Source organism: Etheostoma spectabile, chromosome 13, assembly GCF_008692095.1.
Source record: "Etheostoma spectabile isolate EspeVRDwgs_2016 chromosome 13, UIUC_Espe_1.0, whole genome shotgun sequence".
NCBI classification, from domain to species: Eukaryota; Metazoa; Chordata; class Actinopteri; order Perciformes; family Percidae; genus Etheostoma; species Etheostoma spectabile.
This window is the reverse complement of record NC_045745.1, coordinates 12,886,909-12,904,285: the sequence shown is the minus strand read 5'-3', so window position 1 is coordinate 12,904,285 and position 17,377 is coordinate 12,886,909. Positions and strand designations below refer to the sequence as shown.

General features: G+C 40.7%; 2 protein-coding genes across 2 annotated transcripts in view; one reads left to right on the top strand and one right to left on the bottom strand.

Annotated features, from left to right (window-relative positions):
- Positions 1 to 17,377, bottom strand: part of capn5b (calpain 5b) — a 42,898-nt gene that overhangs the window by 8,632 nt on the left and 16,889 nt on the right. Inside the window, exons 3-7 of the mRNA XM_032534441.1 lie at positions 14,997 to 15,128; positions 5,792 to 6,000; positions 5,255 to 5,447; positions 2,114 to 2,307; positions 418 to 495 (exon numbers count right to left, since the gene is read on the bottom strand). Coding sequence (XP_032390332.1) covers positions 418 to 495; positions 2,114 to 2,307; positions 5,255 to 5,447; positions 5,792 to 6,000; positions 14,997 to 15,128 — 806 coding nt within the window. The remainder of the gene's footprint in view (positions 1 to 417; positions 496 to 2,113; positions 2,308 to 5,254; positions 5,448 to 5,791; positions 6,001 to 14,996; positions 15,129 to 17,377) is intronic.
- Positions 9,243 to 10,279, top strand: ompb (olfactory marker protein b). The gene has a single exon (XM_032534446.1). It carries the CDS (start codon positions 9,605 to 9,607, stop codon positions 10,076 to 10,078), a length of 474 nt encoding a protein of 157 aa, XP_032390337.1. The 5' UTR covers positions 9,243 to 9,604; the 3' UTR covers positions 10,079 to 10,279.

Sequence of the window (17,377 nt, the reverse complement as noted above, 5' to 3'; positions counted from 1 at the left end):
GTTAATCAGTGAGCTTTAGAGGTGCTGAATGGTGGATTTTGTTTAGGTTAGGTCTCCCTCGGTTGCGGTCTTTGTGCTCAACTAAGATAACCGGCTGCTGGCTAAAGCGAAAAAGCATATTTCCCAAAAATGTTAAACTATTCCTTTGCTACAATTCAATTTTGTTTTTAGTGTCAACTCATGACACATATCTCAGGACACTTTACAGATAGAGTACACTAGGTCTAGATCACTCTCAACTAGCATCATTTCAGGTGAGGAGTATATATTATATACTATGGAGAATAAGTCTTTATAAATTAGACATTCAACATGTCATCATTTAAATATGTTTAAACCATGCAAGCACCAGCTTAATACATGGGTCTAAGATAAGGGAACAACAAAATAAATTGCGAGTACATTTATAGATCTCACCAGAACTCGCCGTCGTCCTGCACGGTGACACCCAGCTTTTCTCTCTCGCTCTTGCTCACCTTGTTCCACTCCTCCGAACTGCAGGGAGCAAAGACGGGAGAGTAAACAAACAGCAGAAAAACAGCATCAATCTGACAAGCTACAAGTGAAGAATGAATACTTCAAAACGTTTTTCATGATCAGTAGGATATTAATATATATCAGTTGGACCCTAAGTTGTGAATCTTCTAATAATCATATTTTTTACTTTAAATACTCAGCAACTGTTGAGTTCAGATATATAAATGATGCATGTGTCTACCCCTGATGGGCACTATTATGTTAAAGAGGCAGTTGAATGTTACTGTTACTGTGAATCATACCTAAGCATCAAGGTCCACTCTGTATTCACTGCTCAGGGAAACAGGCTTTTTACTGGATGCATTAGCTCTGTGTTTATGCTTCTATGTTTCTAATTCACTGACAAGCGTCCACGTCTCAACAGTCAGACTCCATTAACAGTAACAGTTTTTTTTAAAATTAAAACGTGAATAAATTATTCAGCGAGACTACAGCGAGCGAATGATTGAGAAAGAGGAGAGATGACTCACGTCTCTTTAATTACATCTTTCTCTCTTTTTGGCCTTATCAATAATTCAGGCTCCATTATAACCAGGCTTTACCACCTCCCTGTTTGTTTCACAGAGTCTGGAAGCTAACAATTCCCCAAAAAACAAAGAGAGTGATGTTATGGGGGAAACCTCTCTATTTTAGCATTACCTATAGCCCTAAAAAGTAAAATATATATAAATAACAGCTGTGTCCAGATGATTGAATTGACCCCTGTTTCAAAATGCGTCTCATGTCTAAAAAGATTATCTTGTTGTTGCAACGAGATGTTCTTTGTGTCTGGGTTGAAAGTTGTGCGCTCCCTGGCATCCAGACCTGTTAGATGCTGGTTGCTGGTACAGTAGTTGTTGTATGTGAATTGAAAAGACATTTGCATTTACACTTCTGTTCAATGTGGTCAGAGTTTGTCCCTGGTTTGGCCGATTGGATCACAGTCCATCCTCAATGCATTTTTGGGTGCATTTACATCTCTAATTTAATGTGGTCAAGCACTACAGTTCTTAATAGCAGGTGTAAATGGGGTCTGTGATTCGCCTGCACGTTTGAATTGAAAGTTTGGTCAGCTCAATTTTTGCTTTGGGATGGTCCAGGGAAAATGATATCTGAGCTGCACTGCATGTTTGATATTGTTCTCTACAAACAAGCAGCGCTCCAGCAGAGCTGACTTCAGTCATTCGTCTTTGCTCTGTGGCCCATTAGCTTGATTGCATCTCCATTTTTCATTGTCAAAATGACATTTTCCCATTGTGCAGGCTTCTTTGGCATTTTATATGGGTTTGTCTTTGTTGAGTCTTTTGATGTTTGCTCATTCATCACACGCAATCTCTTCGAGACCAGTCAAATTTTGAGAGACCAAGGGGACCCGCCTCAACATTTTAAAAATCTAATTAGTAAATTCGGTTAAATTCGTCACAACAAGGTCATATATCAGAAGAAAAAGACATTTTTGGGTTGGTCTGAACGCATCTGACTAGTTCACTGTGTAAAAATTGGGACAGATGGATGAAGGATGCTCAGTGAGACAAGATCTGATTTAATGAGGTGCAGTACTTCATCCATCCATGTGGGTGGCAGTGTTGTGCTCTACCTGTCGCTCCAGGGGCCGCTCCACTCCTTCTCTCCCCAGGGGTTCCTCATGCGAATCATCTGCAGCTTCTCGGATTTGAAGAAGGCTAGCAGTCCGTGACCTAGCCGCACTTTCCGTACATCTGTCACGGCGTAGGCGTGGCCTTTGACCAGGCCGCAGTCCAGCCGTGCCTCCATGTCCTCTATTGTGGTTGCCTGGGAAAAAGCCAAACAGGGAGGTTTAGTGACTGAACACAGATTCTTTATTGGATTTCTACAAATATGTAAAAGAGGGAGGCTGGCACAGTTTACAAAGTAGGTTTTTTGGGAAAAGGACACATAGGATGGCTGTTAAAATCTTGGCTTTAGGGTTTGTCTGGGATAGCGTTTCTTTGGTACCAAATGTATCATAAATCTTTTCGAGGAGAGAGGCTACTGGGTGGCTCTCTCACAGATGCAAGTTGTGCATCCATTTTGCACATTGCAACGCCATCCAAAAGTCTTTTGATTTTGGCAAGTTTTATGATTTTTTTTTGTTGACTGGGAGACGACACAAACCGGACGATTTTCAATAAAAGGGATGTGACACTTTCAAATTTCAGCAATGCGCCATTTGTGAATCAAAAGCTTTGGATGGTAAAAGGAAAGGAAGGCAGAGTCATTAGACAGCGTTATCAGAAAATGGGTTCTATGATCCAACAATTATGTGTTCACAGCATTTGGCGTTTTTCAGACATTACACTGAAAATTTCATACACTATTATTCTTGCAACAACTGACAAAAGCCTGATTAATATGTCTAACAGAGAGTTGTACAGACAGACAGGACAAATATATGTACTACTTAGCAAATAGTAGCTGATAGAAGGAATAATGATCCCCAGAGTGAGCCCACTGCTCAGATAATGAGAATCAAGGTGGCCCCACAATCTCTGTGTACAGCCCTGGACGGTCCAAGGCTGGGCTTATACTCTGATAACATTATAGTATCCACTTTATCTCTGGCCACATAATGCTTTGCGTGAATTTCAGGAATCAGTGTCTGTGACTTACTGTAAAGGTATGTGTTTTCTCTTTTTAAAAATATTTGGGTCAATAAATGATGAGCTTAATGCAAAACTCATCCAGAATGTAAATGTAAAATCATTTAATTGTTTTAAATGATTTTACATGATTGTTTTGAAATGATTGTTTTGATTGTTTGCTCAACTATGAAATCTTTAGCTTTCACCCCAAGTTAGTGGTGCATGTTACATAACTTTGAGCTCTGTGATTGGATGTTTCTTGCCAAAATGCCCCTCCTGAGACGTAGTCAAGGTCGACCTCAATGTTTTTATGTACACAAGCTTGTATCTTCAACTTTTTATGAAGAGAAGAATCTTACATTTTCTAAAGCAGGTGATCATCTTTTGTGCCGAGATTCAACAACAAAGTTTCATGCCGATTTAATTAATAATGTACTCTAACTGTGAGTCATGAACATTGTCAAAAATATAAAAACTAAATAAAATAAATTAGATTTTTACATACATGGGAACCAGGTGTGCCCAAAATAGTTGCTCCTACTTTTTATCTCCTAAATATCTTTGGGTCCCCTTTAGCTCAGGGCTCTTTTTTAGTTTATGCATGTCAGGTTCGAGTTGGTTTTTACTGGGGTCAGTTTCAGCTCAGGTTCAAAGTAGAAACTAAGATTACAATGCCACCGTGGCTTATTTCTCCTGTTAATTCTGACCAGTTTTTTCCCTTAGTAAGAAAAGTGAAAATGAAATAAGAATAATAGTAGAACAGCAATCAGACTCCTTGATCAGTGACTCAGCAACCCACAGTAAAACCAGGGTCTCCCAGAGGATTGGCATATAATTCATGCATTCCCAGCATTGCAATTTATGATTGAGAAATACAAGCTAAAGTAATAACAATGGATAAAAGTGGAAAATGCATTTTTGTATGGTACTGGTTCTATTCTTGGAGCTCTCATTACTCGACGCAGTTGAACAATAGACCATTCAGTGTACAAACTCATGCATATAAAAAAAACGTTTAATTTAAAAACGCCTGATTCCAAATTAGAATAAGGGATTGTGAATTAGCCGTTGCTGGAACCGGACGCCAGGGAATAAGATTGGCATGACACAGAGGACCAACGGCCAAACAGTGAAATTCAGCATAACAAGACAGCATGCACTTGTTTTTCTTAAAACTTAGACATGAGTTCACAAGAAACACTCAGTAGGTAAGTCCAGGATTTCTATGATAAACTGCTGTGCTCTGGTTTCTAGAAAATATTATACTTTATTATACACACACACACACACACACACACACAGAAGAAGAAGGATGCTGTCTCTGCAGCGAGACATGGGCTGTGAGTGTCTCCACAAAGTCAACAGACAACATTTTTTCATCCTTGGATTTTGAAATAATAGGAGAAAATGTTCTATGGGGCTCTGTGGCACAAAAGGTCAACTATAATGAATTAGACAATTTTCAGAGAACAGGTTCTGAAATACTGCTAAAACACTGAGTCAGAGCCTTCTTATGGTTTGCTGTTAAAATGTTACGTAGAAAGATTGGCACAAAATTTGTGACCAAACACCTGCAAAACTAATGACATAACAGCCTTAGCTGTTTGGGTGCTAATTTGCAAATTTTAGCTTTTAGCTTAAAGCACCACTGTGCTTAATCACAGCCTCACGTTTCTTGAGCGTACCTAGTTTTGCACTGCCCAAATTGACCTTCCTCCACAGCGCTGCGGATGAAGGTCTGGCTAGCAGCATTAAGGGATGGGAGAAAACATGCTCTGGTTTATTGGCATTTGTTGAAACCAATCACAATCGTCTTGGGCGGTGAAGGAACCGAAAGCCTCGTGAAGGAACTGGTTTTGGTGGACCATGTGTACGTTCAAAGGTTGTTTTAGTTGTGCAACGGAAAACTCAGATTGGACAGATCTACAGTCTTGCTAGCTGTCTGGATTTACCCTGCAGAGATCAGAGGAGCAGTTAATCATAGTCCTCAGAAATCCATCAGAGTTTAAAATGCCATCACAAAGAAATAGCCCCTGGAAAAAATCATCCGAACACTGCCCAAGTCTTACTACAGAATTAATAAATACATACAGTGAATAAAACTCATAGTTAAGGCTGCCATGCAGATCTTAGCTCACCCTGATGGAGCAGCTGATAAGACCGTCTCTGTTGTGGACTTTGAGAACTCTTTCAAACAGCTGGTTTCGGGCAACTTCGTCTGTTGCCATCTGACCCTCCAGCAGGTCCACAGGCTCTGACACCCCCCCCGTGAAATCTACTAATGCATCAGCCGTGTTTCCCCCATCCAAAGCCTCGTAGCAGCCATAAACCCTGACGGGAAGGGGAAGAGAGTTGGGTTGTGTGTATTAAGAGCTGCAACAATTAGCTGATTGTCAACAAATGTACAGTATATTTATTAGTCTTAGTTATTTTGCTGGTTTCAGCTTCTTCAAGTTGAGGATCTTCTGCCTTTTTCAGTGCTATATCCTAGTAAATTTAATATGTTAGGGTTTGGGACAGTTGGCTAGACACAACAAGACATTACCTTTGATTACGAGAAAGCTGGATGGACATTTTTAAAATAACGTTAGCTAGCAAAACAATAAAATCTTATCAGTTTTTGTGTGTTTCTTCTGTAAAACTGGGTCTGTATATTTGTCGGCACTGATACTTACTTGGCATAGGCCTTCTCCACCAGGGCACTCCAGAACTCGTTGCTATCGTTGGAGTGGCAGTAGACCAGCTGGTTGTCCACCGTCGGTAGCCGGTCATCAATCACCACATCCACCCACTCACCAAAGCGCCAGAAGCGAAAGTGGAAAATCCCAGCATACGATTCTGGCTTCTCTGTATCCCACTCCTGCTCCTTCCAGTCGGGAATAACCTAGAGAGAGAGGGGGGTGGCAGGGGAGGAAGAGGATGGAGGGAGAAGAGCAGAGAGTAGATAAGCAAATAAAACAGGCAGTGGTCCATGGAGCATAAAAAATGTCAAGGTAGAGTGGACTGCCAGGCTGAGACAGCGTACCCTCATGTCTGCTGATCCATTTTGGATTAGGGGACAAATTTATCACCTTGGCTCTCTCAGTCATAAATCCAACTGTAATAGGACATGGGTGAGAGGTAATAACTGTAGTGTGTTTATGTGTGTGTGTGTGTGTGTGTGTGTGTGTGTGTGTGTGTGTGTTTCAGCTGCCTGCATTTTCAGTGGTCCAGTGAAACCCCTATAACCCAGCCTCCATTTTGTTAACTGTAATTGTTACTTTCACAAGAGAGTTAAACAAACAACATATTCACATACAATCTCAAAACATACAAAGGTAACAGAAATGAAACCATGGCTGAAAGCTAAAAAATAAGCAAAGTACAGAGCAGCAGAAAAGATAGTGTGCAGTCAAAAATGGACGTATATGGCTGAACAAATAATAGCACTCCTTTATCATTAAAAGAACAACAGAAAGACTACTTTCAAATCTCTGACTTAAAAGCATTTACTTTGTCTTCTAGTCATGTCCTTTCTTTGTGAGATAGAAGATTTATATAAAATCTCTGTTATCTAAAAATGAAAGCATCAATGTGTGATAGCTAACCGCCAGCTGCAGCTCTCCCTGTAACCTTTCTGTTAAGCATGATTTATGTTTCTGCCCAGCCCCTCCCACCATCACGCTACCACGCCACAGGGGCAATGCACTGGCTGGCTCATACAGTGACCTGTATGAGTACTAACATTGAAAAAACTATTTATTCATTTTATCCAGATACTGTTATATATAGCTGCAATTCTATGAGAATGACCGTCATGTTTTCTTTGCAAAGCCCCGTTGAGGTGACATACTGTGCTCTGAGGCTCATTTACATTTACCCACTAAGTTATTAAATAATTTCTGGAGAATATTTATTAAAAATCTCATTGTGTTAAAGCACCAATAGTCAAGCATACATTATCGTCGCAATATCGAGAACGAGGTATTTGGTCAAGAATATCTTGATATTTGATTTTCTCTTTATCGCCCAGCCCTAGATTAGCCTTACCCTTTATCAGCAGCTCTAAGCCTTTGGCTATGCTTCGGTTATCAACCTTCACCATGGAACGTGCACGCACAACTGAATTAGCAGAACTGTCAATAGGATTGCTCTCTCTTTCTGAAATGACCTGCGATTGGCCAAAGTCTACCGTGATGGCTAGATTTACTAACACCTTGCAGAAGTCTAGTTTTCTCTTTGACTACTTGAAATAGAGTAGGCTGAAAGATTTTTATGGAATCTTTGATCAACAACACAAAAACGTCAACTGCCTCTCCCAGCTTTTAAAAGAAGCAGTGTCTACTGTATTTGTTGTCCCTCATCACATGTTGCAGACTTTCTGATATTGTGATATTTATGTATTTTCATAACTGCTGTCACTCCAGTCTTGCTATGCAAATAGTGCTGTGCCAGCCCTGCCAGGTGACTGGTCCCTGTGATGTGGTTGTAGATAACATAGCATAGTCTTAGCTAGTCATTGTTACAGTTCACTATTATGATGAAGTTTGCTGAGGCACACGCATTTGGACAACACTAGGACTGGGCAAGTTTGAGTTGATGTTGTTTTTTCATACCACTGTGCAATTCCCATAGAATTAAAAGTGTTTAGCACACTAGGTGTAGGTGTGGCTGCTGCATGCGTTTCATTGTTGTTGTCAGTTGAGTGCTGAATAGTCAAGCACTTAGTGTGTTTAAGACTGTAAGACAATGATAAACATTTCAGTTGTCGTTATTTATCTGTTGCTCTCCTTATAGTTGTTTCTGCAACTGACTAGTGCTAAAGGGGACTAATTGTTTTCACGGTCGATTAATCTGTTGATTGTTTTCTCGATTAATCGATTAGTTGTTTGGTGTATAAAATGTCAGAAAATGGTAAAAAAAGTGTCTCAGTGTTTCCCAAACGCCAAAGAAGACGTCCTCAAATGTCTTGTTTTATCCACAACTCAAATCTTTTCAGTTTACTGTCACAGAGCAGAGGAGAAACTAGAATATATTCACATTTAACAAGCTGGAATCAAAGAATTTTTTACTTTTGTCTTAAAAAAATTACTCAAACCGACTAATCGATTACTAACCCTAACCCTAACCCCCTAACCCTAACCCAACCATAACCCTAACCCTAACCCAACCCTAACCCTAACCCTAGTTGTCAATTAATTCAAAAGTTGACAACTAATTGATAAATCGATTAATCGTTGCAGCTGCACACCAAACAGTAATGACTGCAAACTTTTTTGCACCATTCAACTAAACAATACATGGCTTGATTTTGCCAGAATACATTATGATGCTTTTGTAGCCAACAGGGTTGTTGTCTTTACAAACTGGTGCTTTAACACACACACACACACACACGCACACACACACACACACACACAGAAGTATTTTCTGCTTGACATCTTGTTGTGATTGCTCTTTAAAATGTATGAAGTGTTAATTTCCGAAGACCAAACTGTGACTGCAAATGGGCACCTGTAAAACCTCCACCAGTAGGGTTATGGCATGCAATAAAAATGGAAAATGACGCAGTGAGCGACACCACACATGTGAATTAAGTGACAGTGTTCCAGCGGGTGTCCTTGGAGATGTCAAAGTGCGCTAACTGAACAGCAGTTCCTGTCGAACCTCTCTACAGGAGGTGACACTCTGCTGATGGAGAGAATCTGGCCTCCCCAGAGGACCAGCTCTGAGAAGCAGCAACAGCTCCTTTAAAAAGAGGATGAGGGGTAAGAAAAAAAAAACAAAGCACTGCACCACAGAAACCTCAGTCATTTTGTAATCCTTTGGGAGGCAATCTCTCTTGCACTCCACCCCACCACTGCTTACTCTCTGACTCTGTGGAGAATGAAAGAGCAAAGGCTCTATCTACCTCAGCTTTCATCTGGGCCAAGTGTCGCTATGCAGCAACTGAACTCTGGCAGGTAAGTGACCTGACAACTGACCAGAGACACAAGCACAAGGCAACTTGGCTTTCACTGTCAAAATGCACACCAAGGGGAATATATAGGCTTTCCCCTCACTCCCTCCTCCTCTTCCTCACCAGATAGAGTCCAGCACCAATATCAGAGGAGATACCTTGCTCTTACAAAATAGTTGCTAATGCAAGCCCCCAGGAGTTTGGTAATACAGCACTTCATGTCTGGTATTAGAGTCAAAGATTTGTAGCCAAGCAAAAACCCAAGACACACAAATGGGTGACAAACAGTCCTGAACTCCCCTAAGGGCAAACCCTGTGCTGTGGTTGCAAATGTTATTAGATCTTGTTGCCTAGCACCTCAACTAATCTGTATTTCTGTGTAAGATCCACCCCCCACTGTATGCAAACTGCACCGGAGCACAGAGAGAGTTACTGGGCCAAAGGAAGAGGACAGAGACAAAGTGAAGACGCTTAGTTTCGACATAGCTGCCAATCTAATCCAGCCTTGCAGTTGGTATTGACCTCTCAGCCTGCAGTGTGCCATTCAAGCATGTCTACAGAGTTGGAGCTGCCCTTCCGGCTGGACACGCAACTAACGGAGGTGATGCGCCTGCGGGTACAGTCTCTGCAGCAGCGAGGCCAGAAGAGGCAGGACGGTGAACGCCTGCTGCTTCCCAACGAGGCTGTGTACCGACTGGACTTCTCCAAACAGTCCCTTCGATTCTCGCGGTGGATGGTGCAGCTGGCCCAGACGGGACGCCTCACCGTCACAGCCACCTCGCAGCTTTGGACGCCCGACCTCACCAACCTGATGACACGTCAGCTGCTGGAGCCCGTCGGGGTTTTCTGGAGGGCGGCGGGCGACTCGCCCGTCCAGTGCTACGAGGCTGACGCACACGAGTTTGGTGAGAGGATCGCAGAGTTGGCTAAGGTAAGGAAGGTGATGTACTTCCTATTTGCATTTGCAGATGGCTGCAGCCCTGAGACTGTCGACTGCTCCATCACCTTCACAGTGGACACTTGAGACTTTAAAATTGGACGTAGGTTACTTGCTACAAACTCCTCTTCTGTGCGTGTGTGCGTTTAGTTAATTTTGGGTTAAACCTGCTTTTTTGGATCTGTCCTAAGAGAAAGCCTACTATATTACATTATCTGACAACCTCTACAAAAGATATAACTTGCTTCTTTGTATTCTATGACGTTAGTAATTGTTAAATACAAATAAATCAAATAAATCAAAAATGTGTACCTGTATTATTTTAAACAATGTCTAAACAAGAATCGTTTTCTTGGCTTGTGTTGAGCAAAAGTGTTTTTCACCCTCCTCTTTGACAAACAGCCAGCCCTGATGGGTTTGGGAGAAATGAGCCCCATGTGAGATAATGGATAGAGACAGTGTGTACTTGTGTGTATGTGCTTGAGTATATTCCCCAGTGGACGAGGGAACAGGTTCCTTCCTGCTGCCTCATCCATCTCCGTCTTGCATGGTGACCCTGACAAACAAGAGAGAGGGGGGCATGTGGATTTCATCTCTCAGCCGCCGGCTCTATTCTCCTCCTGAGGAGTCCCTGCTTTACCCTGCAACGGGGATAAAACAGTAACTGTGACTGTGAATGAGAAGACGCTTGTCAGAGGAGGTGTGAGAGAAGGGAAAATAACTGAGATGTCAGGAGGTATTAAACTTGTTTCTTGTTGGTTGAAAGCATGTAACTAACTTGACACCTGAACCATCAAACCATTCTCTGATAAAAAAAGAAGAAAAAATGAGTCCAATGCTGCACATTTTCAAGAGTCTCAATTAAATTGATGCATAAATATGAGGGTGTGACGAGACACCCAGCTCACTAGAACAGACAAGAGATTGGGTTCACGAGATCGAGACAACACAAAATTTTAACACTATTTTACAGAAAATTACAATGAAGAAATTAGACTGGAAAACAGTCCTTTATTCAATCAAAAGTCCAAAAATGAAAACCAAGCACTGAAAGGTTTAGTCACAAACTCAGATAACTGGCTTCTGTCCTGTATGACTAACAGTTTCACATATATACATATAGTGGTGTCTTCACTCAGAGAACCAAGGCATAACACAGAATAATAAGTAATACATAACTAAGCGTTTTCTGGCTGTAGACCAAATGTGTTGTACTTGAATTTGTCATTGTACAGTAGACAGAGAGAATTAAAGCTTATTTTACTCTTGTTTCACATTGATCACGTTCTAAAGCACAAATAAATGACCATCAAACACTCAACAGATGATTTTTGTGAAGACAGATGCTCTTTTCTCCCCCTCTGCATTTTATGAATTGCAGCAATAGGCAAGGAAGTAGACTACTCTAGTATCACTTTGTTATCATTATAGGACTAACAGAGAAAATGTATCTTTGTTTAATATCATTAAAAGTAGTTAGAAGTTAGGTGTTGTCCGCTTCCCGACTTATTTTACAAGAAAAAGTGAGTGGTCTGCGCAAGACTGTGGCACAGTGAAGCTGCGGATGCGTGTATGTCTCAGCGAAGAAAGAGAGAGGGAGAGAAAGAGAGAGGGAGAGAAAGAGAGAGAGAGAAAAGAGAGAGAAACACTGGGTTTTACAGGTAGCTTTTTACTTCTTTTTACTACTTTTTTACGCCCGTATGTAAACATTCTCTCAGAGCAGACTGTCACAATCCAGCGTCTCGCTACAACAAGCCGTGGCATCTTGTTTCAAATCCCATTAAACCTCGGTAATCACTTTGTTTCCTCTGTCAAGATGGATGCCAAAGAACGTTTCAAAAAAATCCTGACACCCGAAACTCCAAAGCTCACTACAGTTGTTAATATGACACCACTAGTTTTGGACTGAAGCTTGCAATAGTGGATTTATTGAAATCAGTAAATGTCTGAAAACAGAAGACAGATAAGTTAAGTTATTTAGGGTATAGACTCAAGGGTCTCTAATGCGCCTTTCTTTATAGTTCGCAGAGACAGTGAGCATTAATAAAGAAGGAAGAAAATGTATGGAGATGCAACAATGCTTCCTTGAGACCTTTCCTTGTTTGGTTAGAACGTCAATAGTCTCGCTTTGCCAGACCCTCCTTTAAAGCACGCTGAAGAAGGGTCTGGCAACTCCACATAGCATTCGGGGATGGGAGGAGAACATGCTCTGGTTTATTGGCATTTCTTTAAACCAATCAGAATTGTCATTGGTTGCTAAGCTCCGCACAGAGCCGCTGCAAAATAGTTGTGAGAGAGAAAACTCAGATTGGACAGATAGGCTAGCTAGCTGTGTCAATTTACCATGCAGAGATTTGAGGAGCAGTCAACAATAGTCCTCATTAATCCACCGAATGTTAAATTCCAACACAAAGAAAGTGGAAGGAAACGGGAAAATACATGCATGGGGGAAATCCCGGAAGGTGAACGTCAAGGATATAGACTACAACAATAATAATGATACTTCTTTGGGCTGTTGATAGATATTACAAAGTGTAACTTACTGGAGGTGTTGGTAACCATATTTTGAATCTTTGGGCAGTACCAAGCAAGCGGTCTCCCCCTGTTTCCAATCTTTATGCTAAATTAAGCTAACTGGCTGTAGCTTCACAATTAATGCACAGACATGACAGGGGTATCAATCTTCTTAGTTCAAACTTGAGCCTTGATAAATGTGTAAATAAACTATTCAAAGATGAAACCAAAAAGTAAAAACACCAGCACATATGTAACAAAGTGCATGCTTGAAAGGGTTTTATCTATCCCTGTATTTGTCTGTCAATCACTCCATTTTATCATGTATCCATCTACACTGGCCCCCTCTGAGCCTGCCCCTTGCTAGCATTACAAACATTGCACACACTTACCTCCTGGTTAGCCATGTGAATGAAAAAAAGATACTAATAAAAACACATTCACTGCTGACAGAAGCCTGGACATCCATCTAGCCATAGTGCTTCACGCCGGCCCAGGGAGACTCTACATTAACCTACCAATCAGGCTGCTACTGCGTGCTGTAATGAGTCCTCTGGCGTTACCTTCTTATCATAATAGTTCCTAATGGACACTTAAACACTAAATATGGAATAATTAAAATTCAATATATAGAAAGGTAATTTTTTATATGCCTTTTTGTGCAGGAAAAAAACTTTTCTAATATCTGTCTACAAGAAATGGTCCTCTTTGAAAAGGCATTGACTCTTTTCAAACAGTTTCTTTAAAAAAGTAGCTTAATTAGTTTGATTTTAGCTTTACAAACAATAGATTATTGGTTATAGGGGTGGCATTGAGTCATTTAGCATCTGTGGCCAACCCTTATCCAAAGTTTTTATGGTATGCCTGACTGGAAATTGTCCTCCTTAGCAGCTGACTTAGCATGTTGAATCAGCAGCAGAGGCCGTCAAAGAGAGAGAGCTATCTGACTGAATGGGAGAATTAAGGATTGTGGTTTTCTTTGACCACAAGCAAACAACAGGCAGACACCACAAGTTAAAAAAGCAAAGCACAACATAGTGCAACTATAAACTTTCTCATTTGTATTATGAGCATTAGATACATGATATGAGCATCAGCCATAAACTAAGCTACAGTGTTGATTTGTGTTCTTTTAACCCTTTGAGACCCGTGGGACCGTCAGTGATCTCAGCCAACATTACTGTTATAAGAGGCTGTATGGATCTAAGGGTATTGGTATGATATGTAACTAGATAATCTAAGGCATCAATTGGTGCCAACCATGCCATGCTAGCTTGTTGGGAAAGGGGCTAAACAATGCTCTAAAGTTACTGGAAAACTGGCAATGCCATTTTAAAGGGGTCCCTTGACCTCTCACAAACAGATATCTTTACAAAAATGGGTTCTTATTTGGTTGGTGAGCACAGGTTTTGGTCTCTGTAGAGGCACCGTGGAACCAATCCTGGCAACCTCTGTGTCACTTTAGGAATCTGCACAGTCACTCCACCCGGCTGTTGTTTACAAAGAAATAGTTAACTCCCATAACACCACCAATTGTTGTTTTTACATTTCTCTTTGTGTACAGATTAAACAAACATGTTAACTAGATGTTAACTTTTGAGGTGCTGGTAGGCAGGACTTTTCATTTTGGAGAAAGCTAGTCAAGCAGTTTCCCCGTTGCCAGTTTTGATGCAAAGCAAGGCTAACCTCCTGACTCCAGCTCAGTTACTTAAAGTGCTCATTTTCAGTTTTTTTTGGCTTTTTTCCTTTTGTATATTGTGTTTTATATCTTTTTTGTGCATGTTATAGGTTTAAAAAGTGAAAAGCCTAAAGGAACTTACCATCTCCAACAGAAAACACTGCTCACAAACTGCTCCAAACAGTTCTATTGTAGTCCAGCCTTTACGTCCGTCATGCACATGCGTCACTTTGTAACTCACGTTATAACGCATGCCTAGCTGCTAGCATGGCACACCCTCACATTCTGCTTCTGACTGGCTAGTAGTCCTTGCCTAGCTACTGCGCATGTGCGACTCCCAACAAAGATGGAACAGAAGTGAGATCCCTCACTCTGTAGCTAAAACAGAGAGCTCAACACACAGGGTGAAAAGAGGAGCCAAAGCAATGTGCAGTAGAACAAAAATATGGTGTTTTTTGAAAATGAAACCATGTAAACCTATTTTAATATAACCTCTAAATACAATTATGAACCTTAAAATGAGCATAATATGGGCACTTCAACATACAGACCGGAGATAGATATTGTTTTACTCGTCTCATCAACTCTTGATAAGAAAGCAAAACAGAGCATTTCCCAAAGTGTTTCAATATTTCTTTAAAAGTGTGGCTTTGCGTTGGGAAACTTTGACTGTAACAGATGATGTTAGGCAACTCAAAGACACACCTGTATGAGATTTACTAAACATTTTGGTCTAGTGCTCTAAAGAAAGGAAGACGAAGCAGAAGATACGGACAAATACACATATACACAAACAAAGAAACACACACTTACTTTTTGCCACAGAGACTCTCTGGAGGCCAGGCTGGAGCATGCCGCAACAAACCAGCAGTTACCCAGCTGTCCCTGATGTAAATCGTGTGCGCTGATGCCATCTACAAACAGGTGCGGGTCCTCACACAGCTCCTACACTCCCAAAGACAGACACAGAATGGTTTAGTGTGTGGTAGCTTTGAGGATCAACACTGGTAAATTATGCATTTTATAGTTAAACTGAGGCATTACGTTTTCTATGATACCCAACAACAGAAATGAAGGTGCTTACTTTGAGCTAAGATGTGATATTTGCATTTATTTGAACAGGAAAATGATATAAATGTATTATTTGTAGGGTAAGGAAAAGCCTCTGAAATAGGGTATACGATTAATAAACTCTGTGTACGGTCCACGGCACAAGACACAGAGGAGCTGAAATGGGTTATCGAGGCAAATTCATGAATCTGAAAAAGACCATCTGTCCTGATGCACCCACGTATCATATTCATGATCTTATGCCCAAGTGTGGGAGGGCTGGAGACATTTATGAAATCTGTACAGACGGACCTCTATTACAGCTAACATCATGGTGCTCTCTCTGTGCTGAACTCATACACGCACGCACACAGGCACACACACACACACACACACACACACACACACACACACACACACAACACACACACACACACAACACACAAACACCCAATCAGACACCCTGTGGTTCCTGTGGATGAGTATTACAGGCTGTGCGCCGACACTAGCCATTTACAGAGAGACATGCTGTCCTCTACTCTTTTATTTACACACAATGGCTGCACTTCAGCAAAAATGTCACAAACAAGGGGAGGTTTGCCAAAAAGAAAAAAAAATATTTGCGGTTTTCTGCCTTAAAATGAACTAAATATCTCAAAATATATAGAATAAAACAATCTAAAGTACATTAAAGTTGTAATGAAAGTATTATTATTATTCTATGAAATCAGTTTATAAAGTACTGTATATGTACAGTTTATCCTTGGTGCTTGATTTGTTTTATTTAGTAAAAATGTGAGAATAATTGAACGTTTTAGTTTTACTTAATACACGTCTGAAGAAAATAATAATTAGTGAGGAAATACTATTTAGATAGTCACTTCATACTATTGGTAAAACAAGTGTATCCACACTTACATATAATCTAAGGTTAATGTCACATCATGACTGTTATGGTTTATGGTTTCTCTTGGTTTTGAGGTTCTGTTGTTGTTTCCTGTTTTATTTTGTAGTAGTCTAGTTCTGTCTTGTCTGGATTTATTTCCTGTCTTGTGTTTTCCAACCTGTCTGATTGTTCTGACCCGCCATGATTCACCTGTTGTATCACATGTTTCTCGTTTACGCGTTACCTCTTGTATTTAGTCTCTGTGTTTCCCTTGTCTGTTGTCAGGTCATTCTTTTCTGTGCCAGGGTGCTGTGTATTAGTCTACCTGTTTTTGTCTCCGTGTAACTGATTCCTGTTCCTCTTATCTACTTAGTTTTTTGGACTACCTTGCCTACTGTTATGGTTAATAAATATTCAAGCTCACCACATCACCTGGTCACCTCTGCATTTGGGTCCAACATTGTCTACTGTTATGGCAATGACCCATTGTATATACCTACACTATGTATGACCTATTGAATAAAAACCAAACTGCATCATATCCATCATTTAAGTGACAGGCCAATATCTCATTTTTAATATAAAGGTTAACATCAGCCCATCATAAAATATAGGACAACTTAATTTTTAATACAGCCGGCAGAGCTCTGCTGGCAGTGAGTCTGGGTGTGAACACTCTGTCTGTTTTTGGTTCTCTCTGCTTTATGGGACTGGCGGGTCGATGGGCACCTCGGACATTACTAAACAGACAGCGGAAAGCCCAGCACCACTTAACAGCTCTTTATCTCCACAGACTTGCAGCACTGAACTAGGGTGAGGAAAGTAAAAGAGGGGGGAAATAGCGAGAGAGATGGATGCATGTGAGTGTTTACTCATGTAATGCACAAACAACTGACATCCGCACTGGGACTATGCGAACAACTGCTGTTTTATTATAATAAAAACTGGACAGTCCGTATCGATTTGACAACCACAGCTTGTTGATGTTTACACTTTGCCACATACGATCCACATCACAAATCTGACAACAATCCGTCATTATATATTTTAATAATCCTTACCATTAACTGTTTACTTTTTAACATTGTATAGTATATACTGTTTATATTTTGAATTGGAACCTTAACCTGTCAATACCAGGTGGTTATATTTATGACACTTTCCGTTAACCTGTGATAAAGTTTATTGTTTATATTTTGTTTCATTTGCACTCTTTCCTACGTTGTGACGGCCAAATGAAGCTTCGTGAACCAGTGTC